This window comes from Lepidochelys olivacea (assembly GCF_965140295.1).
Source record: "Lepidochelys olivacea isolate rLepOli2 genome assembly, chromosome: 7".
NCBI lineage: Eukaryota > Metazoa > Chordata > Testudines > Cheloniidae > Lepidochelys > Lepidochelys olivacea.
In genome coordinates, this window is record NC_140417.1 from 22,874,155 (window position 1) to 22,900,342 (window position 26,188).

Here is a 26,188-nt window from a genome sequence, read left to right on the forward strand (position 1 = left end):
ACAGCTGGTTTGACTTATGGAACAGCTTAGTTCATTCAATATACAAAGCTAATGCATGCCGCACATCTGGGGAATGGACTCTCTGCTCACGGCTATTGGCATGGGGTTTCAGGAAAAAGACAGGAAGGAATAAGTCTTGACTGGCATGGAAACTCAAGACCACTTTCATGAGGAACACTGGGTGGGGTCACAGTTGCACCTTGTCTTTGTAAAAAATGGTATACGGATGGTCGGATGATGGTAAATACCAGAGGTGCCAATGATAGGCTGAACAGTAGTATTGTCAATTGGTGGTGGGAACTCCCAACTGTAAATCTTAAGAAGCGCCTGGGGGGCGGGGACTATGGAAATGTGGAAGTAAATGTCCTTCAAGTCAAGGGTGGCATACCAATCTCCTGGATCCAGGGACGGGATGATAGTGGCCAAAGAGACCATTCAAAACTTTAGTTTCTTCATGAACTGTTGAGATTGCACAGGTCCAAGATGGGTCGAGGCCCCCTATTACTTTTGGTATTAAGGAATACCGGGAATAAAACCCCTTACCCCTGAGCTCCGGCAGAACCTTCTCCACACCCTCGCTGATAGGAGGGTTTCTACCTCCTGAATGAGAAGCTGTTGCTCATGAGAGGGGTCCCTGAAGAGGGACGGTGAAGGGGAGTGAGGGCGAGGAAAATTGGAGAGAATATCCCATCTCTACCATGCGGAGGACCCAATGGGCCTGAAGTGATTTGGGACCATGCTCGGTAGAAATGGGATAGATGTTCCAAAAATGGAAAAGAAGGATCCAGTTGAGAGGTTGGTATAACGCCCTCAGGCGCATCCCCAAAATGTCTGCTTAGGGCGTGGTGGCTGCCTGGACGACCCAGACCGCCTGTTAATCGGGGGTTGGCGATGGCGGTTCTGGTTTCTGGGACGCCTACAGTTCTGGTCCTGCTTAAACTACCCCGGTATGGTTGTGTTGTGGGTTGAGGCTTAAATTATCTACGCTGGGTGGCAGGGGTGCGCAGACCCAGCAATCTTAGAGTGGCTCGGGAGTCTTTCAGACTGTGGACTCTCAAGTCTGTTTTCTCCGAAAATAACGTGGCCCGCTCAAATGGTAGGTCCTGAATTGTCTGCTGGACCTCCCCAGGGAGGCCAAGGCCTGCAGCTATGAGCAACAGCACATTGTAATGCCTAAAGACATCATCCATGTTGCAGAGTCCACTGAGTCTAATGCCACTTGCAGCAATGTCCTGGTGACCATCTTGCCCTTTTCCATGAGCGCTGAGAATTCCAGCTGAAAATCTGATGGGACAAGGTCAGAGAACTGGAACATTGCGTCCCAAGACTTGAAGTTATATTGGCTAAGGATTGCCTGCTAGTTTGCAATCTGAAGCTGGAGCCCTCCAGTGGAGTATATCTTTCTCCCAGAGAGGTCCAGCTTCTTTGCATCCTTAGCTTGATGGGTAGGTCCTTGTTGCCCTTGCCTTTCCCTTGCATTGACAGCCGCCATTACCAACGACTCTGGCAGGGGATGGGTAAACAAGTATTCATAGCCCCTGGAGGGTGAAAAGTACTTTCTCTCCACTCCCTTAGCTGTACGAGCCAGAGAAGATAGTGTTTGCCACAGGGTTTTTGTGTTCTCCTGAATGGTCTTTATCAGGGAAAGGGCCACCTTGGTGGATCCTGCTGGAGATAAAATGCTTAGCATTAGATCTGACACCTGACACTCGATCTGACATTAGATCTGACACTCGGTGACCTCCTCCATTTATACCCAGAGGTTCTGAGCGACCTGCTGCAGAAGTTCACAGTGGGCTCCGCTGTCAGGAACAGGGGTCCCTGGATGTCCCGAGGATGTCCCTGCCACCACCTCGTCTGGAGGTGATGAGGAGGAGTCTGGAATTTGGGAGGGGCCCCCCTGCCAATGCCACTCCTCAAAACACTGTGGCTCCGTCCCAACTCAGAGTCTGCTTCGGAGCCAGCCATGGTACCAGTTGCGGCGGCAGCCATGGTACCATCCATGGTACGAAGTGTAGCCACAGTGCCGGGTACAATGTCGGGTCTGTTGTCGGTGCCAGGCGTGGTAACAAACACGGCGCTGGTGGTGGTAGTGGTGGCTGATTCCCGGGAGAAATCCTTGGCCCTAGACGCAGTTGGACACGACAGAAAAAGAGAATACCAAGGCGGACCCCTGGGACTGCTGGTAAGCCCACGGGGTCCAGAAGGGCCACTGGGTCGGCATCGGAGCCGGTACCTGCCAATGCAGTGGCCACGGTACCAGGGGAAAGGTTTGGGTCATCCCCACTGACTGGGAGTGCTGGCGGCTATGACGTCAGCTTCTCCAGGACACACGAGTCACTGTCGGATGAGGCTGTGCGCAGGGATCATGGCGGCGCTATGCCCGTTGGTAGCGGGGCGATGTAGATCATTGCCAAGTCATAGCCGGCTTGACCCTGGACTTCACCGGTGGCCTCTGAGTCATTGGGGGACTCGGGACTGGTGCCGTGACACCATGGTCGGGGGAGTTCGGACCTGTCAATGTTATCACATTCTGCGCCATCTCATAAGTCTCGGGTGCGAAAAGGTCCTCCACCTGGGTCTCTGCTGGTGGCACCGGACTCACCGGTCCCTCTCGTGGGCCCGGAATCAATGGTGCCAGCTGTTGAGCTGGAGGGAAGGTACTGTCTTGCACTAGTCTCCCTCCCTTGAGTTCACATTCTCATGCGCGGGAAGGGGACTGCCCTCTATCAGTCTTCCTGTGCTGCTTCTTTGGGACAGGAGACCGTGAGTGGTGCAGAGAATGATCCTGCGCCATGCTCAGTGGAGGGGAGTGCTGGTAGTCTCTGACCCCAGAGTCCTTCCTCAGCACCTCCCGGACCGAAGCCAATGCCGCGTCCATGGGGCTCGACTCAGACTGAGGGGCCAAGAGCTGCTTCCATTAGCAGCAACTTTAGTCTGTGTGCCTCCTTCATGCGGGGGCGAAAGCTCCTACAAGATCTTGCACCTGTCTGCTTGATAGCACTCCCCCAAGCATTTTACACAAGCTGAGTGCAGGTTGCCCTTTGGCATAGGCTTCTGGCAAACTCCACACTGCTTAAACCCCTGGGTCTGAGGCATGCCCTGGGCCTGGGAGAGGAATGGGGAAGGAAAACATCCCCCCTGCCCGGTACCCCAAGTCCAGATGTCTAACTAACAATTTTAAAACTATCTTTAACTATTTACAGAAAATATGCTCGAGGATCGCTCGTACGTTCCGACAACTGCCACAGACGGTAAGAAGGAACTGGAGAGGCAGTGGATCATCAGGGCCCTATATGTGGCGCCATGAAGGCGCGACTCCAGGGGGCTCCAGAGCCGACCCAATGGGTGCTGCTAGGGGAAAAACCTTCTGGTGAACGGTGCACGCGGCGCGAGCACACCTAATTGGAATAGATATGAGCAAGCACTCAAAGAAGAACTAGATGTACCCGAGACTTCACCCAATCAGCATAAAGGCCAAAGAAAAAATTCTTCACATTTCTGTAGCTGTACTGCTTCAAAGCACTGGGCAAATACACTAATCCTCACAGCACCCCAACGGAAGCAATTATCTACCTACGAGTTCTTCTTATTTCACAGATTCAAAAACTGAGGCAGAAAGATGAAATGATGTGCCCACATTCAAAAAGAGAGGAAACTACCATTAGAAATCAGAACTGCCTTGCTTCCAGTCCTGTGCTCAGACAACTAGATATCACTGCCTCTCTGAAGGTTACAAATTAGAGAGATAATTAATATATTTACCCAGTCTAGTCCTTCAAATTAAGGTCTTCAGCGAAGTAACATCTTCAGTGCTGCATCCCATGGAACTACTGAGTTCAGTTCTGGTGACCCTCTGTGATAAATGAAGGGTGGGGGGAAGCTCCCTTTTATGGACACCCAGCCAGTCAGTTAGCTATAAAATTCCTGTTAGTAGCTATGCGCTACTTGCTTTACCTGTAAAGCGTAGGGAGTGGGCACTTGACCAAAAGAGCCAATGGGAAGGTGAGAACTTTTTAAAATTGGGGGAGAAAAAAAAAAAGCTTACCCTTTGTCGGGCTGTGTTGCTCTCCCGGAGAGCAGAGACAGGGCTGAAGCTAGAAACTACTCAGTTGAAACGCCAGATATGCAAGTAGATCAGGAAATGTCTAGGAAGACGCGATTAGGTTTATCTCTTTATGGCTTGTGGACTCCTCTGTGCTAACCCCAGGTGCTTTCGTTTTGCCTGTAACCTTTAAACTGGACCTCAGAAAGCTATCTTGATGCTTAATCCTTGTAATTGTTTTTTGTTTTTTTTTTTAAACCTAGCAAAAAGCCTAAGTTCCAGATGTATTTTCTCTCTTTTGTTTTTAATAAAATGTACCTTTTTTAAGAACAGGATCGGATTTTCGGATTTGGGTGTCCCTAAGAGGTTTGTGCATATGTTGTTTAATTAGCTGGTGGCAACAGCTGATTTCCTTTGTTTTCTTTCTCAGCTCTTCCGGGGGGGGGAGGGGGGTGCTGAAAAGGCTTGAGGGTACCCCACAGGAAGGAATTCCCAAGTGTGCCTCCCTGGGTTCTCAAAGGGTTTTTTTTCACTTGGGTGGTGGCAGCATCTACCCATCCAAGGTCAGAGAAAAGCTGTAACCTCGAGAGTTTGATACAAGCCTGGAGTGGCCGTATTAATTTTTAGAATCCTTGCAGGCCCCCACCTTCTGTACTCAAAGTGCCAGAGTGGGGAATCAGCCCTGACACCCTATCTTAAAGCACAGCAGGAGAGAGGTTTCAGAGACAGGCAACAAAAATCAGAGGCCTGGAAAAAACTTTCATAGGATGAGAGGTTGAAAAGGTAGAGATTGTTTAGTTTAATGGAGAGATACGTAAAAGGGGATTGGACAGAAGTATAAAAAGATAATGAATGGCACAGAGAAGGTAAATTGGGCGCACTCATTAACCCTATTATAGAATACAAGAGCAAGGGGATAGTCAATGACGTTAAAAGGAAACATTTAAAGCAGATAAAACGAAACGTTGCAGAATGCATGGTTAACCTGTGGAATCCACTGCCACAATATATCATTGAGGCCAAGAACTCAGTCGGATTCAAAAAATGAACTACACGTTTATGTGAATAATGGGAATATCCACAGACTCATTCAATGGTATAAATTTTTTTTAAGGGATATAAACCCTCATGCTTCAGGGCATATGTCAACCTCTAACTGACAGCAATCAGGATGACACTTCCCCTGTGGGCAAATTATTCCATAATTATGCACAACATAGGGTAGTAATTTTCTTTCTTTTTTTTTTTTTTTGCGGGGGGGGGGGGTAAACTTCTCCTGTTGAAACATCTGAAATTGGCCACTGGACCAGATAAAGCGCTGGTCTGATCCAGATGGCAATTCTGCCATTCCTATGAAATACGCTTCTCCAGTGTGGTGTGATTATCCTGATGTCCTATGAAGTGAATGGTTGGTTACTCAGTGAGAAAACCTCAGATGGAGAACTAGGTCTGTTCCTGAAGCCAGCAAAGAAGTTAAAAACATCCCTCGAAAATAGATAAATACAAAAGTCTAATGCTTTCGCATTCTGTTACCACACGCAAGTGGGGACCAAGCCAAACCCATGCTTCAGATAAGCAAAGTACAGGCAGGGAATTCCTGACAGCTTGTTCTTTCCAAGTATGATTTTGGGTTCTTTAGCTCTATATTGAATCATCACCTCCCCTTCGCCCCCCACGAGCCACCCCCAAACCATCTAGCTTTGGCAATCCAAATGTCCTTCCGTGACATTTTGAAACACTGGAGAAGGAAAACAACAGCTGTTCAGATGCTCCCCCTAACTCATCTCCCACCAAACCTCTTAAAAAAAAAAAAAGGTTCAATTGGAAGAGTCTAAAAAACAGTGACTACAGAAGCCATCAAGGTCTGTGTGTGTTCAGCAAGTGAAAGTGGAATTATATAAAAGCAATAGCTAATAAAAAAGATTGTTCTGTGCTGAGTTTTCCATCTTTCCAACCATTATAAGAATAAAATTATCCACAGAAAAGATCGAAAACCTTTTCCAAAACTAATACAATTAAGCTTTATTACACTATTTCAAGTACATCTCTCTCATCTCCCGACCTAGCTCCCACACCTCCAGCTCCAATCTAGACTAACAGTTGGAGATTTTCTTCTGTTTTGTTACCATAAAACGTTCATGTTTAAGGGTCAAAACAATCTACTGTTTTGAGCTAGGAAACAAAGTCTGCCCTTATTACCTACTCACTAAAGAAGGAAAAGCTCTATGCACCAGCAATTCGAATGGGACTAAAGGTCTTCCATCTGATCTCAAATCAAGTGAAACTCCTGTAGCCAAAGCATCAGTCACCTTGTATTTAAAAGGTTAGTCCTATACAGGAGGATTGCAAAGGGAACCACAGAATATAAAAAGGCCTCAAGGGGAGGGCAAGGCTGGACACAACTTCTCTCCAGCCCACAAGTCTGCAAAAAGAACAGACACACAAATACTCCTAGCAGTTTCCACTTTGGGAAACCAAATCTGGAGGGAACAAATACAAGAGACACAGCATGAGGCCAAGAAATTGCAAAATTCCCTTTACATATGAACATATGGATGACTGTGATAGTTAGAGTGATAGCGGGTGGATTGTTTGTGCAGTGGAATCTCAATCTCCATTATCCATAAACTGAATTAAAACCTGAATTTATTGCAGCATTAAGTGGTAGTTTTAGTAGTTTGTTTTTTCAATTAATTATACAGATAAAAGTGTTGCCACAATGTGCAACATGAAACTGCTCCTGGATATATGTTTCACCATTAATGGCATTAAAAAGTACAGTACAGAACAAACATGCACTAGCAAAGGGAGAGAAAAGGAAACTAGATATGCTAATAGGGTCTTCCTATTTTTACAATGTAATTTTCCAGTGAAAATGGGCCACTATCACACTGCACGTTAGTAGTAAAGCAGATGCACAAATTCCACTGTCTCTTTGGGATCCACCTTCTCCCTCATTGCATTTTTCTCAGGCATGCAACATCACTAGAAGTCAGAGCTGTGAAACCTCTCTGTCACAAGGTCTAATTAATTTCCATTGTAGAATATTATTCTTCATGTTTATTACAAAATAAATACTACTACTAACATTATTTCATTTTGTCAGGGAGAGAAAAACACTTCAGTTCATAAGGAACAGTGTGGCTGTTCCGATTTTTATTACGTCAATTTTTAAAAACTCATCATGGTAAACAATTAAACAGAAGCAAATCCCACGTTTAGAGAAGAGATTGAAATCCCTAAATGGATTTTCAAAGGTCATTTCAGGCTTAAAAGATGCCTGACAGTGTCTCTTTAAATCACATTCATTTCAAAGGCTTATCCAGCACAAAACAGACAGTGCATTGCAGCAACACACTTTGATCTGTTGGGATCCTCCGAGAAAAATAATACAACTTTAATTCATATGTATAGCAAGATTTGAGATTATTTTTATTTTTTTGGCCATGGATTTTTAACAAAAGCAATAAAAACAAGGCAACTTTGCTTTCAACTAAACCCTGTGGTGAGAGAGAAAAATAAAAACCTGAATTATTATAAACTAGTTTTTAAAAAATCATCCAATTAAAAACCAATTATCTTTCAAATGTGAGTTGTTTAAAGGTTCTGTTTGTGGAGCTGTTTGATTTAACTGCATAAGGTGGATGTGGGAGATAAATAATGGGGACTGACAGTTCTAGGTTTCAGCACAATGCTTCTTGTTTCTCTTCTCTGCTGATCCACTCGGATCCATGTCTGAGCCCATTAGCATTCAGCCACTGCGAATGAAAGACAACATAGCCTTACCTTCCTCTCAATACGGGCCAACTGCTCCTTACAGAAGGCGTCTCGCCGTTTCAGCTCCGCCTCCTTGCACTGTAGTTCCCGTGCCTAGGAGGAAGAGCAAACAGCCTATCAACAGATCAGAATGGTGAAGAGGAGAGCTAAAGGGACAAGAATAGCAGGACAAGAAGAGGACTGAAAGAAGTCCAGAAACCACACATCAACCAGGACTGGTGGAGAGGGGCTCAAACCAGGTCTCTCCAAATGGAATTCAGTCAGACCTTCACCACATTAAACATACACTTGCTTTAATTTAGGATTGCTCTCAAAGTTCTAAAGAGCTGTCACCATCACACTTCCGTTTTCTACCCGACATGTATTCCTTCTCCCTATTAAAAGAATGGCAATATAAATCATCTAAGATGCATAATCATAGGAGTGACCCATATGACAAATGTAGGACTTTCCCCTGCCTTTTCCAGAGTTCCCATCTAGTCTAGAGCCAAATCTCTCATATAAAAGGACTTCTACCACTTCCCTTAGGTGTCTAGATGCTTTAAAATACAAAACAAAAAGCCACCTTCAAACTCCTACCACTTGGGGTTTAAGAGAAGTCACACAAGAGTCAACTTATTCTTAAGATCTTGAGGGTAACCCTGAATATTCAAACCGTATCCACACACACTTAATTGCCAATGCATTTGCTTTTATACTTACTTAGTGCCTAAATAAGGTGGCAAGTTTCTTTCCATCCCCATTGCCTATTGGCCCCTCCCCCCGCTCACTTAGTATACTTGGCCCCCAACCTTTGTTTTAGGTCTTACCCAACACCCTTTTTTTTAAAATAGGATTTTTTTGCTTCCTTGTAATAAAGCACATGGTTACAGTGTGTTTGACTCTTCAAACAGCAAGTCAGGCATCCTAACACAAGCTTAAAGTCATCAGCCAGAAAAAACAGGACAAGAAAAGTATTATAGGAACATAGCTTCCCCATTCAGAGAACAGTTTTGTACAGTTAGGAGTTCACTGCACTCTCACCCCTATGTTGGAGTGGCATTGAGATAACACGGCATTGATGGAACTGAACTGATATTTCTTATTAACAGCTTAAAATAAAAATCAGCAACATTAAAATTGCAGTGGAGGAGGATGGAACTTGTGCCCCCAAAAGTCTGCATGACCACCTAACTTATCACCAGGCAGTGGACCTTTCAAAGGCAAAATTATTAAACCGTTTCACACGAATGCAAACACTGCTAATACATACACAGATCCCAGCAGCATCATTCTTAACTTTTAATGATGCCCGATGCAATGGTAGAGGATGCTTGTCCGATAGGATTAAGCAGCCTGGACAGGAATGTCCCCTGTGGGCTCAGACCTGTCATTTTACAGCCAGCCGTCATTGTTAATGAGAAAAATTACATCTGAAAGCGAGTTGCTGTGTGTTTCCTTCTATTTGCTATCCTGATGATGGATACACTGTGGTATAATGAGGGGATCTTTTAAGTTAGAGAGGGATGGGGGAACGGAAAAAGATGCTGGTAAAGCAGCAAGGAGGCGGCTTTTTTGTTACATGCATCATCTTTACAGGGATGGTAATGGTCAACTTCTCTGAAGTGGTAACTAGATTTGAACCTTTCTGGTTCCCATGCTTGCTTTCCCTGCCATTTAGGACCAGAGTAAGGCATACACACTATAGGCCTGTGCCTAAAGCCCCAGCTCCAGGAGTCATGTGGTTAAAGAAGAATTTCAGCTTCCATATTAAAAAAAAGTTTCTATTCCTCATGGTTGCAAAGAAAAGCTTAAATGTGACTCAAGCGTAATCAAATCCCTGAGTCTGCAGACGGCCTGGAAAAGACTAGTAACTTTTGTAATTGTTGTTCTTTGAGATGTGCTGCTTATGTCCATTCCATTGTAGTTGTGCGTGCTCACCACATGCACTGGTGCTGGAAGCTTTTCCCTTAGTGGTATCCATAGAGGACTGGCTCTGGCCCCCTCTGGAATGGCATGAGAATGCACTAGTATAAGGGGCCCCGCTGGCTCCCCCCTTCCCTCAGTTCCTTCTTGCTGGAACTCCAACAGAGGGGAAGGAGGGTGGGTCATGGAATAGACATGAGCAACACACCTCCAAGAACAACAGTTACGAAAGATAACCGTCTATTTCTTCTTTTTCGAGTGCTTGCTCATGCCCATTCCATTGTAGGTGACTCCCAAGCAGTACCATCGCAGGCAGGTAGGAGTTCATGGACATGTCGATTGCAACACAGCTCTGCCAAATTCAGCGTCATCTCTGGTTTGCTGTGTGATGGTGTAATGCATTGTGAATGTGGATCCTGAAGAACATGTTGTGGTCCTCCAGATGTCCTGGATAGAGACATGTGCCAGGAAGGCAGCTGAAAATGTCTGAGCCCTAGCTGAGTAAGCCTTCACTTCACAGCCTGCACCAACTCGTAACAACTACGGATGCAGGTGGTGAACCAACTCAACTTTCTCTGAGAGGACACCCAAAGGCCCTTCATCCTGTCTGCTATTGTGATAAAGAGCTGGATCGATCTGCAAAAGAGCTTGGTGCGCTCCAGGCAGAAAGCCAGGGCACACCTGACAGCTAGAGTGCGCAGCCGCCTCTCCTCATTGGTCATGTGAGGCTTTGGACGGAACACTGGGAGGAAGATATCCTAGTGGACATGGAAGTGTGACACCACCTTTGGCAGGAAAGGGCCTTGTCCTTGTAGAATACCGTTTATGGGGGCTCCAAAGACAGGGCTTTAATCTTGGCAACATCTCGCCGAGGTAATAGCTACAAGGAATGCAACCCTAGGGAACAAGAAGCCATACGCTCAAAGAATGGACCTGTGAGCCTGGAGAGTACCAGGTTGAGGTCCCATTGTGGAACCAGGTCCCAGATCGGCAGAAAGAGTCTTTCAAGGCCTTTCAGGAACACTGATCAGCATCTCACGTGAGAATACCAATCTACCCTGGATGTGAGAATGGAAGGCGGATATGGCTGCCTGGTGCACCTTGATCAAAGAGAAGATAAGACCTTGGTGCTTTAAGTGAAGCAGGTAATCCAGGATGGACTGCAGAGACTACTGGGTCCGGGAGACATTTCGCTCCGACACCCAGCAGGAGAAACGCTTCCACTTTGCCAGACAAGTTGCTCTGGTGGAAGGCTTTCTGCTCTCCAAGAGAACCTGCTGTAGCTGACTAAAGCAGGCTTGCTCCTCTGAATTCAGCCACACAGCATCCAAGCTGTAAGGTTCGGGTGCAGGAGTCGACTGTGATCCTGCGAGAGTAGATCCAGGCAGTTGGGAAGTGGCCACAAGGTTGCTATGGCCAAGTCCATGAGCATGCCGAACCAATGCTGGGGCGATCATAATGACCTGTGCCTTGTCCCTCTTGATCTTCAAGAGGACTTTGCTTATGAGCGGAATTGGCGGGAATGTGTACATCAGGTCTCCTGACCAAGACAGGAGAAAAGCATCGGATAGTGAGACTCTGCCAAGGCCTTGGAGAGACCAAAACTGATGACACTTCCTGTTCTATCTGGTGGCGAGCAGGTCCACTCGGGGAGCTCCCCACTTCTGGAAGAGCATTCCGATGACCTCCAAGTGAAGGGACCACTTGTGGTGAGAGAAGAAGGACCTGATGAGACGATCCATCAGCGTGTTCCGGATGCTGTGGAGGTGCAAGGCATCCAGGTGGATTGCATGCTGAATGCAGAAGTCCCACAGACAGAGGGGCCTCCTGGCACAGAGCAAGAGGAGTAATGCCGCACTGATGGAGACCGCTGGAAGGGTCCCAAGGCAGGTTTACCCCTCAAACAGGGCACCTCTGTGGCCAGCGTGGGCAGCACCAGAAGGGACAGAATGTCCTTAGTGGCCTGAATGGCCTCCAGCATAGACAGCACCTCCACATGCCGAGTGCCTCTTCCGCTTCACAGGGTGGCGGGCGGGTCTTGAAGTGGGCTGGACAGCACAGCAGGAGTTGGAACCTGACCACTGTCTGGAGGGGAAGAACTGCCCCGCGTGGGTCTTTGTTCTCCTCCAGCTCTCTCCTTCCCTTTACAGGACATAGGAGAACACCCCCTCCTGGTCTTTCTTTGCTTTTTAGCTGGTATGGGGATGGGGATCGGCACCAGTTGGAGGTCGGTGCCAGCCGCGCACTCTGCACCGAGGCTTCAGTGCTTGGAAGAGAGTCCAGTCTCGTCGGCTCTGAGGCCAGTGCAAGGGCCGACTCCACAAGGAGCGCTTGGAGACGAATGTCCCGCTCCTTTTTCACCACGGCCTGAAGCTCTTGCAAATGTGATACTTGTCGCTCACATGGGTTTACCCTAAACCAGGGTTGGGCAAACTTTTTGGCCCGAGGGCCACATCTGGGTGGGGAAATTGTATTCAGGGCCATGAATGTATTGCTGGGGTAGGGGTGTGCAGTGCAGGAAGAGATTCAGGGGAAGGGGTTGGGGTGCAAGAGGGGGCTCAGGGCAGGAGGCTGGGGTGCAGGAAGGGTGTGGAATGTGGGAGAGGGCTCAAGACAGGGGGTTGAGGTGCAGGAGGGGTTCAGGGTGTAAGTTCCGGCCCAGTGCTGCTTACCTGGAGCAGCTCCGGGGTAGCAGCAGCACACAGCGGGGCTAAGGCAGGCTCCCTGCCTACCCTGGCCCTGTGCCGCTCTAGCACCATGTCCCTGCAGCCCCTGGGGGAAGGGAGGGGGTAGAGGGCTCCGCGCGCTGCCCTCACCTGCGGGTACCTCCCCTGAAGCTCCCATTGGACGTGGTTCCCCATTCCCGGCCAATGGGAGCTGCGGTGCCTGCAGCTGAGAGCAGTGCGTGGAGCCCTTGTCCCTGTGGCCCCTGGAGGAGCAGGGGCAATGGTGCTGGCCACTTCCAGGAGCGGCACGGGGCCAGGGCAGGCAGGGAGCCCGCCTTCACCCTGTGGCGCCATGGGGGTGGCAGTCCCGCTGGCCGGATCCAGCCCGCAGTCCGTAATTTGCCAACCCCTGCCCTAAACACTTCAAACAGCTTCTATGGGGATCACCGACTGGCATAGGATTTTTACAACAGTCACAAGGTTTGAAGCCCGGGGACCAGGGCATGCCCCATCCCTAGGCTGAGTCCCATACGGGACTAACAAACTAAACTATTAACTATACAAACTTTAAACAACTAATTTACTACTAGACACAGAGATAAGAAAACTTGCCCAAGCAAGGAGACATCCCAGCACCATCACTGGCGGTAAGAAAGAACTGGGGGGGTGGGAGGGGTGGAAGGGAGCCAGTTGCACCTCTTATACTGACACAGATGGGGCACTGAGGCACAAAGAGACTAAGTGACCGGTCAATGGTCACACAGGAAGTCTGTGCCAAGCAGGGAATTGAAGCCAGGTCTCCTGAATCCCATGCTAGTCCCCAGTGACCGGACCAATACCTCATTTCCAATGAACTTCTCTGATCATTCTCTCCACTATCACCATTATCCAGTTGAACTACACACCAGAGGTTCTACTGAAAAAGTTTTACTTGTAATTCAGACATGTTTTCAATGATTTGCTCATTTTAAATAACTCCACTGAAGTGCCTTGAGAAAGTCTATTTAGATACAGATGTGCTTGAAAGTTGCTTTCTGTTTTCCTCTACCCCCAGCTGTTATGACTAGGAACTTCAGTACACTTTATCATAATGTTTGAAGTATGTACGGTACAGTCAGAACATGTGTCATTTGAAATATTCACTATACCAAACATTACAAAACTGGGTTAGGCAACTAGGGACATTTTGCCTGAATGCAGGATATTTATTAAGAGCTCCTCTTGTCCTGCTGCTTATTCCTCACCTGAAGTCAGAAGCCTGTGATGTCCCAAACAGAGCTGGCTGCTGTGGAGAAGATTATAAATTTCACAGAGGATTGAAACTGCAGGTGGCAAACAAAGCATCAGAAACATTTTTAATGTAAAAAGTTTTTCACTAACAAAGGATGGAGGAAGAAATATGTAACACCACACTGGTTTCTAAATAGGATGCTGCTGATCCATTTTGTGTCCATGTTTAAGAGGTTGAGTTGGGCTTGGGCATGTTGTGTGAGGAGTGACTGCGTTCCAGAGGAGCATTTGAGAGTAGAATACTAACTTCTCAACAACCAAATTCACACTCCCCTTCTCAAATGAGTGATGTATAAGTATATCTAAAGGGAAGTGGAAACCATTTAAGGGACATGGAACGTCTCACTAAAGGGACACGCTAGGCAAGGAGATTGAGGAGGCAGGGCAGAATGGACAACAGAGAGGACAGCACAGTGCAAATGGCCTCTTCCCTCCTATGCAAGGAGGAGGGCATAAGATGCCTGAGAATTGTCTGTAATTGTGTTGGGAACTGAGGGCTTGTCTACATGCAGCATTACTGCATGGTAAGCTAAGGTGTGAATCTACATAGCACTAGCTTGCTGCAGTGCGCTTTGTCATACTCCCATTTCAAAATGGAAACAGGACAAAGCACACTACAGAACTTTTCGTGCACTAGTTAGTGCGTGGCAAGCCAGGCTGTGACTGCACATTAGCTTGTTGTGCACTAACTAACTAACTGTGTAGATAAGCCCTCAGTGCTCTGTACTCTTGAGGTGGAATAGTGAAGGTCCAGTGCCCGTGCACTACCTCATCTCTGTTCAACAGAGCAGCTGTTGCACCAGGGTTAGCGTCTTCAAATTCCAAGACTCAACTCTTTTAACCATACATCAAACAGATGTTGGTGAAGTTTATTCTGTGAGAGGGAGAGAGTGTAGAAGATCCTTCTGAGGTTCCTCCTAATTTCTCTCTTTACATCTTCCTCCCACCCTATACACCAAGAGGCTCTGGGTAGAAACAATCTTCTTTTCAGCCAAGGAAGTCTGGATTTATCTCCCCAAAAAACACTGCTCTTGGATCAGCCATAAGGAGCTGTTGCAAAGCAACACATTGCCCTCCTTCCATGCGCCTCTCACTTCACCATGTAAGATGTTATGAATAATTACGAAGGCACCTGTGTTGGTTACTAAACTGGTTGGTTATTAATCATTGAGGAGTTGAGTGCACTGCTCCCACAGGCACAAAGAGCAAGAAACAAGCTCGGTACCCAAACTGAGAACTCCAGTGCTATGCCTGCGTCATATGGCAACATAGTACTGGAGTTTTGAGGTCTTTGGAATCAGTCTTCCCATGCAGGGCTCATGGCAGGTATCATCCCAACTGTGTTAATGTATATTTTATGCCCTTTAATCAAAATACAGTTCTCAGTTTTACATTTTATTTACTTCTTTTCACTTGTGCAAAGGTCAGGCTTCCAGTACACATCTGTGAGACATGTACATGCAAACCAGAGAGAAAATTTACAAGTAAAAGGAAGTTTGTTGGCAGGGCCAGATTAAGATAGGTTAAACAGGATTCAAGAATGAGGCACAGCAATAGTGCAGAGCTCACAATTGTCACCAGGCTGCCTCACTTAAACAAGACTATCCAGGACCCCAAAATGTGGAAAAGACAAAAATCTATTTTAGGGAAACTGGTTGTCTCTATGCGAAGGGAGGTTTGACATAGGAGAAAAGGTCCGTAGCAAGGCCCATGGGAGTTCTTCCCAGAGGCAATTCACAGAATCTGGTAACTGATACTTCTGAAATTCATTTATCCATGAACAACACTCAACTGGGCACATATGGTCTACGAACTTTTACTCCTGGGGGAATTCTGCATCACTGCACATGCACAGAATGATGTCCCCTGCAGATTTCTTTGCTTCCCTGCAGAAAAATGACTTTCTGACAGGGAAGCAAAGGGAAGCCACAAGAGCAGTCATGCAACCCTCCCCAGCAGTATGTTTCAGGTGCCCAGGGCAGCCGGCAGAGAGGTAAATCACTGTGGGGCAGGACTGGGGAAGACCCGGCTGGTGGCTCCTACCCTGAGCCAGGCTCAGCTGCTAGCCCCAGCTGGGCTGGGGAGGACGGGACTTCCTCTTCCCCTGCACGGCATCTGGGACAGTGTCAGACCCACTCCCAAATTTCTCCTCCAGCTGCAGAAGACTCTGCAAACTTACCCTCACCCATGTGCTTTCTGCACACATCACTCCTCAGTTACAGGGGGAGAAATCACTGTACAGGGAGCTGCTCCCCCATCCACCCAGACGCCCTCAAACAACCCAGACCCTCACGCTGAGCCTCATCCTTCCCCCTGGAACCAAAATCCCCACCCTACTGAGCCCCACCCCCACTGAGCCCCACTCCCCAGCATCTGGACCCCTCGCCCTCTGCTGAGCCCCAACCATCTTCACCTGGATCCCCTGCAGACTCCCATTACCATTGCACCAAGAACCCCCCAACAAACCCCTGTGCATCCAGATCCCTCCCGCACCCAGATGTCCAACTGAGCCGCCCACACCCAGACTGCCCCACACAGAACCCTCTCAACCCACACCTGCATCCCCCCATACTTGGATCCTGCCTTACTGAGCCTGCCTGCCTGCACCTGGCACAGAGGAGCAGGGCCTTAGGGTGTTTCTGGGGCAGACCTGGTCCTTGCACTGTGTCAGGGTTGGGTGCAGCCTCACCGCTGAGTCCGTGTCCCGGATGGGCAAGGGGGTGATCTCCCACCTCTGTGCAGCCAGTGCTCCCCAATCCCAATACCTCCACATTTATTTGACAAATAAAATTTGCAGAGTTTTGCAGAATTTTAAAATATTGTGCATAGAATTTTTACTTTTGTGGCACAGAATGCCCTCAGGAGTAACAAACTCCAACAGTGTTTTACAGGGTCAGAGGCATGGGACACAGCACCTCCTTACACCCCACCCCACTAGAAAAAAAAAATCTAACCTCTCTTACAAATGCCTTTTTTCTATTTTAAATTATTTTAATGGGGGGAGGGGGGGGGAAATCCGCTTCCCCAAATGAATCCAGTAGCATAGATAAGAGGTCTCATCTGGGTCACCTCAGTCTAAAAATTGCAAACACTTGTTGCTTGTGCCTGCCCATGTGTCTTCTTCAGTCACTGGAGCAGACACAATATTGAAGAGAACCCTGTTCAGGACCCCAGGACTGGAATAACTGGTGTGCTACTGGTCAAGATTGAAGTGCACCAGCAAAGTAGTGTGTTCTAGAACTGGAATAGCTGGAGTGCTGCTGGTCAAGACTAATGGGCAATAGCTGAGCTGAAAGGTGGAAGGCAAGACTGAAATAGTAAGGGATGCTGTAAATCAAGACTGAGATCTGTGTATGGAGGGGCATTCAAGATTGAAATAACAAAGGGTTATTTAAATCAGGATTAAGTTACATAGGCAGAAATCTAGCCAATCAACAGTGGTTGGTACAGTTCTCAATGTCTAGGTTAGGCAGCTCAGCCCTGCAAAATCACCCTGGAGTTCTTTGTCCCCGAAGTATATTACAGGTAGAGCCCTGTGCAGATACAAAATTTATATCAGCATCCAATCCTCAAAAGTGGTCTGCGGATATAAAGCGGATATCCGTGGATTTGCAGGGCTCCAATTACAGGTTCTCTAGACTCCAGCCCTATCATCACTTCCACTGAAATCAAAGGAAGTTTTTAACCACCAACTAGTGGGTTCAGACTTAGGCCCTAATGAGCAACACTGGAGAAACCTTCATTTCCTCCCTGCCTCTGCTACCCACTTAGCCCCACATACACCTACTCATCACCCTATCAAGTTTGGTCTCAGCAGCTGTAAGCTACACAAAAGGAACCAGTGAAAATCTTTATGGAGGAAATAATATGCAATTTTCTAGCTGAACACCTTTTAAAATGTAATGACAAAATAAAATCCTGCATCTGTGCTCGGCAATAACAATCTGTAAGCATGCGGTAACAATATGACAACTTGAAATAAGCAAGATGCAGACAAAAAGAGAGCTTACCCAGGCATCCAAATCCGCAGGCTTGGGGTGAAAAAAAAAAAGGAGAGAGAAAGAGAGAAGGGGTAGGAAAGAGGGGGGGAAAAAAGATATCAGTAATTTATGGAGGCTGCCTACTGCTGCACAATACAGCTCTTAATACGATGAGTTCAGAAAAGTTCTTCAAGCCTTTTAACAGTGCACCTATGTCCCCTGTTAGCGACTGTGCTGTAAATAGAAGCTGTTAAATGGGCTTAGGCTTGGTAGTTAAAGAAAAATAAAACAACCCAACCCCCACTCACCCACCACGCGCACACTCTCTCCCTCTGCAATGAATGCTGCACAGTGCTCCCTATTGAGCAGATGATAGGCAAAGACAGATGTGATGCAGACAGAGTCATACAAGGCACTGCACAACATTAGAGATACTGATATCAGTAGCACCACACAGCAAGGGGTGTGGTATTGTCAGGTGCACTGTGAGGGACAAGGCCAAAAGCCCCGCAGCTTCCAAGCTCCCCAAGAGGAGCAGGTACAGTGTCTCCTGCACAAGAGCAGTTTTATATACTCAAGGTGACCTAGCTAGCAAGTCATCTTCACTCATGTAGTTACACTGGATACCTTACAGTTGACAGCTCAGCCAATGAAAATTTGATCAGTCAGTGACCAGATTTTCAGCCATGCCCTCTTTCATAGGCAGACCAATATTCCTACAGTATATAGTCTGAACCTCTCTGCCAAATCCAAGCTGTCTTGTTTTGCTCCCTCATCTTCTGCTTGCAAGGTCATTGTTTAGGGAATCCACAGTGAAGATGCACAGATTACAAGGATTTCAGTATCTCCTGTCTCTCACTTTTTATTATTATTTTTGACTTAAGCAATAACCCGGCAGCAGCAAAGCAAGTACAAGATGATAAACATCTCTAATGCCCATAAACAGCCTGGTTTCAGACTGAGATGTTTACAAGGCAGCCAGAGTGCTTATTCGTTGTCAAGGACTGCTACATCTCCTCTGCTTCTTGGGGTTACACTTGCTCGGCAGAACATTCTGTAAGTGGTTACTTTGGAAGGGCTCACCTTTTTTATCACAATTATTTATTGGAGGGGGCTTGGCGAAGTAGGAGGGATGTTCTTGTTGGTCGTAGTTCAGTGCCAGAGACAGCAGACAGCACAGAGCAATTGGTTTATGGAAGCTGCTGTTGTTTTAATGGCAGAGAGCAGCCACCTGAAGTTGTGGAGGGATGAAGTGTGATTAGCTATGCAACCGGTCTGTCCTGATCCTCTGCAACAGCAGAGAGGGGTGGAACTGAACGTCTACAGCTCACCTGGGTAAAGCCAATTTCCTCCTTTCTGCAGATGCACCACAACCAGAAAAAAGTCTTCAGTCCATCAAGCCAACACGTCAAGCATTCACTAACAATCGACAACTGATCATGACAGTAGCCTGGTTTCAACAATATTTTTCTTCCTACCTGTATTTGCAGTTTAGACAGGATGTGCTGGTTTTGTTTATTTTAACCTCTCCATTGCTGTACTGAACTCTGCCCTCAGTAGATGGGTGGGAGGGAATGGGTGCAGGTCGTAATGCATATTATTTCAGAAGATGTGCCACATACAGGTAGCTTTCTGCTGGTTTATGTCAGTCATCAATAGGACACTTACTTAAGTCATTAACTGTCATGCTCCTAGGGGAAAAACATTTGCATCAAAAATCCATAAATGTTGGCACTGACTCACTCTCTTTTGGGCAGCCTCAGCAGAGGCGCAGAATATTAAGAATGAACTTGCCCCATCACATTTGACGGGGCCTCTCCATGTCAGGTTTGAGATGCAATGGTGTATATGTGTGGGGGTAATTCTGCAAGGGAAGTTTGTATTACTGCCATGCTATGCCTGTTCTGTGGATACAAGGCTTCATTCTCAAAGGCTTTAAATTTGGCACCGTTCACAAAGAATAAAATTCACTTTAAGAGAGTCATTAAACTGAAACAGAAAAGTTTATCAAACAGTCCAAAATGTAACTAGACCAGCTCCTGTACTGGAAAAGTCAATCACATCCTGAGTAAGGGCCCAGCTAAGAGGAAAATAAGGAAAGAGAGATTCAAAAGAAAGCCACCTCCGGGGTCTACTTGGTTAAAACCTGCCATTTGGCAGGCTTGTGCCAACAGGTTTTGATGGACCTGCATTAATTAACGTTGGCTGACAACAATGTACCCAGAGTGCCTAAACACTTGTTTCAGAGTTTAAGTTGCCTGGCTAAGAGAAACATCATCTTGTATATCTTGTTTCCCAGCCGTGTAGACTCAGCTTTGAGTTGCCAACTAAAAGCTTCTGTATTTTATGCTCTCTGCACCAATACTTAAGCCACATTTTCAAGCCTTTGGTCAACTCTGCAGCATCCCTGTGCTGAGACAAAGAGTACAAGGTTAGATTCACTTCCCTCACAACCCGCTATGGAGGAATTACAGTAAACCATACCATTGGTAGATTTATTACTTAGGAGCCCAAAAGAAACAAAGATTCTTCCTTTGACTGTACCAGGTGCGTAAGGTTACTTCTGAAGCAGACACAGATGTCAGCCCAGTAAACCTTCATTCTGGACATCCACATAGAAAAGGACCGATGCCTAAACTGCCCTGCAGTGTCTACCTGGAGTGGACTGTGGCTATGTCCAGGAACTATGCAAGTTATAAGTGTGTGTCGGGAAAGTTAACATTCAAGTAGAGACTTCGCACCAGGCAAGGGGTAGAGTCCCAAGTATCTATTAAGCGGTTCTCGGTCCAGTACACAATGAAATCATCAACACATGATGTCCCTTTAAAATGAGTCATCACAACCTCGTGGTGCATATCTGTCCATTTGTATGGATCTCTGACATTTCATTCCTGTGCATGATACCACACATTTCAGCACCTAGCCAGATCATTTCTGCCATCTACCTTGCAATGTACTACAATAAGGTGGACACTCAAGGAATGGGCTTTGGGGCAGGATGATACCTGTGAGCAGCACCAACAATTGCCTCGGAGTTATTCCAGCAGCTGCTATGTTGAGATAGGTCATATGCCCATCCTGCAGAGTGCCCAAAGGCTCAGCAGGAATCTGGACCATTGGCTAGATGTCTCCTTCATTAAAAGTCAGCGTGCCTGGAAACTGGCACAATGGTTTATGGGACACTGCCAGCTTCAGGATGGTGGAGCGTGACAGGAATGGGATTGAGACAGAACCTACAAGAGACTTGAGCAAATCTGACACAGCAGATGCTCGGATACAGGGAAGGGCATAAGTTCACAGTGACCTAAGCAGCTGCTGGCAACTCCTTTAGGTGTAACACAGCAGAGTTTGAGGAGCTCTGCATCAGACACACTGGCATCCGGATGCCAGACTTCATCATTTGAATGGGCAAACAGTGAGGTTTCTTCAAGGAGAAAATCTGGAAACTAAAATGTTTCCATGGTGATAAGTATTAGAGAACTTTGAGGCTGAGACTAGACCCTCATTATCCATGTATCCCTCTGTCTCACACTTCCAGCCCCCTCCCCTACTTAAACACGTCCACTTTATTGGGAGACAGAAGCCAACGTCAGTGTTAAAGTGTAACAAGGCAGAGATATAGCCAGCCAACCGAGGGAGGGGAAAGAGTCTCTCAACTGAGCTGCAATCAATTTCAAGGAAAGGTTGTGCTGAAACAGCCAAAGCCTAATGTATACCAAACATATACGATTTTATAAACATAGAAGATGGAAAGTAGCGGTAAAGGCCTCAGTCCCTTTATGATTCAGGGACAACAGCACCTCTTATGCTTATGGAGTTGCTACAAACAGGTTTGTAATCTCCATAGCTGATTGGTCTTTTATTTTAAATTAAAACTATCTATTTTACAAATTTCAAAGTAAAACCAGATGCTTTCATTGTTTACTTTAATACTTACCTCCACCCCATATTCATTTTCAGGCTGCCATGCAGCCAAGAGTACATCCGGTTCTTTCACTGCTACACTTAACCACCCCATATACTACCACCACTATACACACACAGCTCATAACACAGTGTGCCGCAAGACAAGCCATTCAATGTCTACAGGAAGTCTGTGGCGAGCGGAGGCTTTCCAGACATATGCTCAAGATAGTCAGGCTATGGCTACACTACAAGGCTTTTAGCGACACAGCTGTGCCGCTACAGCCATGCTGCTGAAAGGCGCACAGCGTAGCCACTGTGTGTCAGCGGGAGAGAGCTCTCCTGCCGACAAAGCGCTGCTCCCACCGGCGCTTTTCATCTGTAAAACTTCTGTCGTTCAGGGGGTGCATGTTTTTAACACTCCTGAACGACAAAAGTTTTGCCAACGAAGTGCTAATGTAGACAAAGCCTCAGTGTCTGATAACAGGTGAAGTAGCAAGTAGTCCAGGTGTGGGCAAACTACAGCCCACGGGCCGGATCTGGCCCATCGGCCGTTTTAATCCGGCCCTCGAGCTCCCACTGGGGAGCGGGGTCTGGGGCTTGCCCCGTTCCGGCACTCCAGCCAAGAAGCAGGGTCGGGGACCACTCCATGAGGCTCCTAGAAGCAGCAGCATGTCCCCCCTCTGGCTCCTATGTGGAGGGCAGCCAGGGGGCTCCACTCTGCATGCTGCCCCCACCCCAAGCGCCGCCCCCGCAGCTCCCATTGGCCAGGAACCATGGCCAATAGGAGCTGTGGGGGCGGTGCCTGGGGATGGAGCAGCATACAGAGCCACCTGGCTGCGCCTCTGCGTAGGAGCCAGAGAAGGGACATGCCACTGCTTCTGGGAGCTGCTTGAGGTAAGCACCGCCCAAAGCCTGCACCTCTGAGCCTCCCCCCCCCACCCCAACCCCCTGCCCCAGCCCTGATCCCCCTCCCGCCCTCCAAACTCCCCGATCCCAGCCCGGAGCACCCTACTAGGTTCTAGAGTCCCCAAGCCCCCCCCCTCAACTTACAGAAGAGGAAAATGGCTTTCAAAGGGCATCATGAGGTTCCACAGCGATTGTGTCTCACTTATTCCAGACCACATTTATTCCATCTACAAGTTAATAGATCCCCCTCCCCATTAACAACCTGCATCATGAACCCACCCAAAGCTTATCCTGGGTTATCTCTGGATCACTCAGGACCACTGGTAAAGGATACAGTTTACCCACCTATACCACCACTTTTAACCCTGGGGACAGAGGATTGATAGTAGCAGTAGTGGTCACATGTGCCTGTCCCCCACATGTTTAGACGGGGGTGGGGGGGGACGACCACACCCAATGCTGGTTTCTCTCACCCCACTCAGAAGACAGAGATACCAAGTTTTTGAGTTAAAACACATCAGATGGAATATTTTATCTACCATTGCTAATGCTCTATGAAAATTAAGATTAATTTTGAGTAATCCACCTGCATCCCTCAGGGCAGCAAAAAGCAATCAATCCATGGGGTCAGGAAAGAATCTCTCCACTCCACCCCACACATAAAGCATTATGCAATTGCATTACAGGCAGCAGATTTCACCTGCCTCTGAAGCATCAGCTATTGGCAACTGCCAGCAACAGGATACTTTACTCGATGGTCCAGTCGCCTAATCCAGTACAACAAATCCTTTGTTCCTGCCAAACTTGCTACCACAAGATTAAAAATCTAATTTCTGTTCATTTAAGAAGCTTCTCTCAAACACTCTTTGGTCTGAAGGAAATACAGTCAGCTTTGGAGCTGCTTTTTAATACAGACTAAGGTGGTTTTATTAGCTATGATGCTTGGATAAGGAAATCCTACAAAATCTTCAGATATCATGGTCCTGAATCTCTCTCTCTTTCTCACTCAGTCTCCAATCTCTATCCAAACTCACTTTGCAGGTGGAGACCTGGCAGTCCAGTTTCACACATCACTGCTCAGATTTCTACAAGCCCAGAAAGTCCTGTATATTTTCCAGTGTTCTCTACTCCTTCAGCCCCAGACATATACAAAAATACACTTACCCAGAAATACCCAATCAATATCTTTCAGGGTCTGGAATCCAGCCTAATAGGACACTGGAATGCATATGTAAAAAGCCACAAGAAAATCATCCAAGGGAGAAAAGGTTTGGTATAAATTGATTACCTTCTAAATCCATGGGGAAAGGAACAAAATAGATACATGGAGACATATAGGAGATGCCACCCACTTTAATTCCACTCCTAGAAAACAAGGATCTCCATCATAATGTGGCATTTTAGTGCGGTTGATTATAGTTTGGAAATTGGAGCTGGAAAAAGCTTTAAATTAGATATATTAATAAGGATTGCCAGGGGCACATGAAGGGATTATAGATTCAGAAATGTAAGCCTGGGAAGGACCTTGAGAAGTCACCAAGTCCATTCCCCTGCACGGAGGCAGGATCAAGTAACATAAGCCATCCATGACTGGTGTTTATCCAATCTGTTCTTAAAAATCTTCAATGATGGAGATTCTACAACCTTCCTTGGAAGCTTATTCCAGTGCCTAACTACCCATATAGTTGGAAAGTTTTTCCTAGTATCTAACCTAATTCTCCCTTGCTGCAGATTAAGCCCATTACTTCTTGTCCTACCTTCAGCGGACATGGAGAACTGATCACAGTCTTCTTTATAACAGCACTTGATATATTTGAAGACTGTATCAGATTCCCCCCTCAGTCTTCTTTTCTCAAGTTTAAACATGTCCAGGTTTTTACCACCTTTCCTCATAGGTCAGGTTTTCATTTTTGTAGTTGTGCACTTGATTTTGCCTTCCTAAATGAAATACTTTGCTCTTGTCTTCATTGAATTTCATCCTGTTGAATTTAGACCAGTCATTCAGAATTCTAATCCTGTCCTCCAAAGTACTTGAAACCCCTCAGTGCTGGTCATTGTCAACAAATTTTAAAAGCATACTCTCCACTCCATTATCCAAGTCATTAATGAAAATATTGACTAGTACCAAACCCAGGACTGAGCCCTGTGGCACCTCACTAGATACCCATGGCAGTCTTACAGCAAACCATCGATGACTACTCTAAGTATGGTCTTCTAACCAGTTGTGCACCCACCTTCTAGTAAATTCATCTAGACCAGGCAGGGGTGGGGTCAACCTGGGGCTCCGGAGCCACATGTGGCTCTTCAGAAGTTAATACGCAGCTCCTTGTATAAGCAGAGACTCCAGGGCTGGCGCTACAGGCACCAACTTTCCAATGTGCCGGGGGGTGCTCACTGCTCAACCCCTGGCTCTGCCACAGGCCCTGTCCCCACTCCACCCCTTCCTGCTCCCTCCCCTGAGTCTGCCATGCCCCCGCTGCTCCTCCCCACCCCCCCCAAGAGACTCCTGCACGCCACGAAACAGATGGTCGGGAGGTGCAGGGAGGGAGGAGGAGACACTGATCAGCCGGACAGCGGGTGGGTGGGAGGCACTGGGAGAGGGGGTGGGGAGATATGGGGGGTTGCTCACGTATTACTGTGGCTCTTTGGCAACGAACATTGGTAAATTCTGGCTCCTCCTCAGGCTCAGGTTGGCCACCCCTGATCGAGACCATATTTCCCTAGTTTGCTCATGAGAATGAGCCCGTGTGGAACTACCTCAAAAGCCTTACTACAATCAAGATGGGCAACACTTTGTAATTGACAGTAATTGACACTTACTGCTTCCCCCCATCCACTAGGCCAGTAACCCTACCAAGGTAGGAAATTAGGTTGGTTTGGCAACATTTGTTCTTGACAAATCCATGGCTATTGCTTATAATCCTATTATTCTCTAGGTGTTTACAAATTAATTGTTTTATCATTATACTGAGTACAGTATCTTTCTAGGTATCAAAATTAGTCTGACTAGTCCATAGTTTCCAGAGTCCTCTTTGTTTCCCTTTTTAAAGATAGGTACTATGTTTGCTCTTCTCCAGCCCTCTGGAGTACATTATGGAATGGACTGCCTGCATTGCAACATCCCTCACCTCCATGATCACAAAATAAAGACAAGCAGGCAGTGATTAAGTTTCCTCATCTACTATTCTGTTTATGCATGCACCTCATGCCTGGCCTGCTATACCCCCCGTCATATCACTCTTGAAGCACCTCCGATAAAAAGGCTGCCAATTAAGTTGTGTCCGCTAGGGACTCAGTCTTGCTTCTGGAGACCTTGCTTCCAACTGTGCATTTTGGGCAGCGTGCACACTGGATCTTGGCTAAGTGCACTATCCAGATTTTACAAGGCTCTGATCAGCGAGAATGCTGGAAGGTAACATTTTTAATGGTGGCTAAGCACATCATAATGAAGCCATTTGCAACCCAGCAAGTGCGTAGATACAGCAAAGAGGAGAACTGCCGGCTATTGTAGAACTATATACTTTTATTCTTGCATTGCAATCTCCAGTGCATGGCTGTATCCAGAGAAATTTGCAATGTGTGTCAATGCCAGCAAAATTTTGGTTTCCATTTGATAGCACAATTTGCAAACAGAAGTTTTCCATGTTGTGCAAGTACTTAACGTGCGTAATAGCTACCTGAATTCGATGCCAATTTACATTTACTGGGCAATG

At 46.9% G+C, this 26,188-nt stretch overlaps 1 protein-coding gene across 3 annotated transcripts in view; it reads right to left on the reverse strand.

Moving 5' to 3' along the window:
- CHCHD6 (coiled-coil-helix-coiled-coil-helix domain containing 6) overlaps window positions 1-26,188 on the reverse strand; it is a 169,568-nt gene that overhangs the window by 99,050 nt on the left and 44,330 nt on the right. For 2 of the 3 annotated variants that reach the window (XM_084635510.1, XM_084635508.1), the window contains exons 5-6: window positions 17,694-17,714; window positions 7,832-7,915 (exon numbers count right to left, since the gene is read on the reverse strand). In XM_084635510.1, coding sequence (XP_084491636.1) covers window positions 7,832-7,915; window positions 17,694-17,714 — 105 coding nt within the window. The remainder of the gene's footprint in view (window positions 1-7,831; window positions 7,916-17,693; window positions 17,715-26,188) is intronic. The other variant, XM_084635509.1, reaches the window with a different exon arrangement.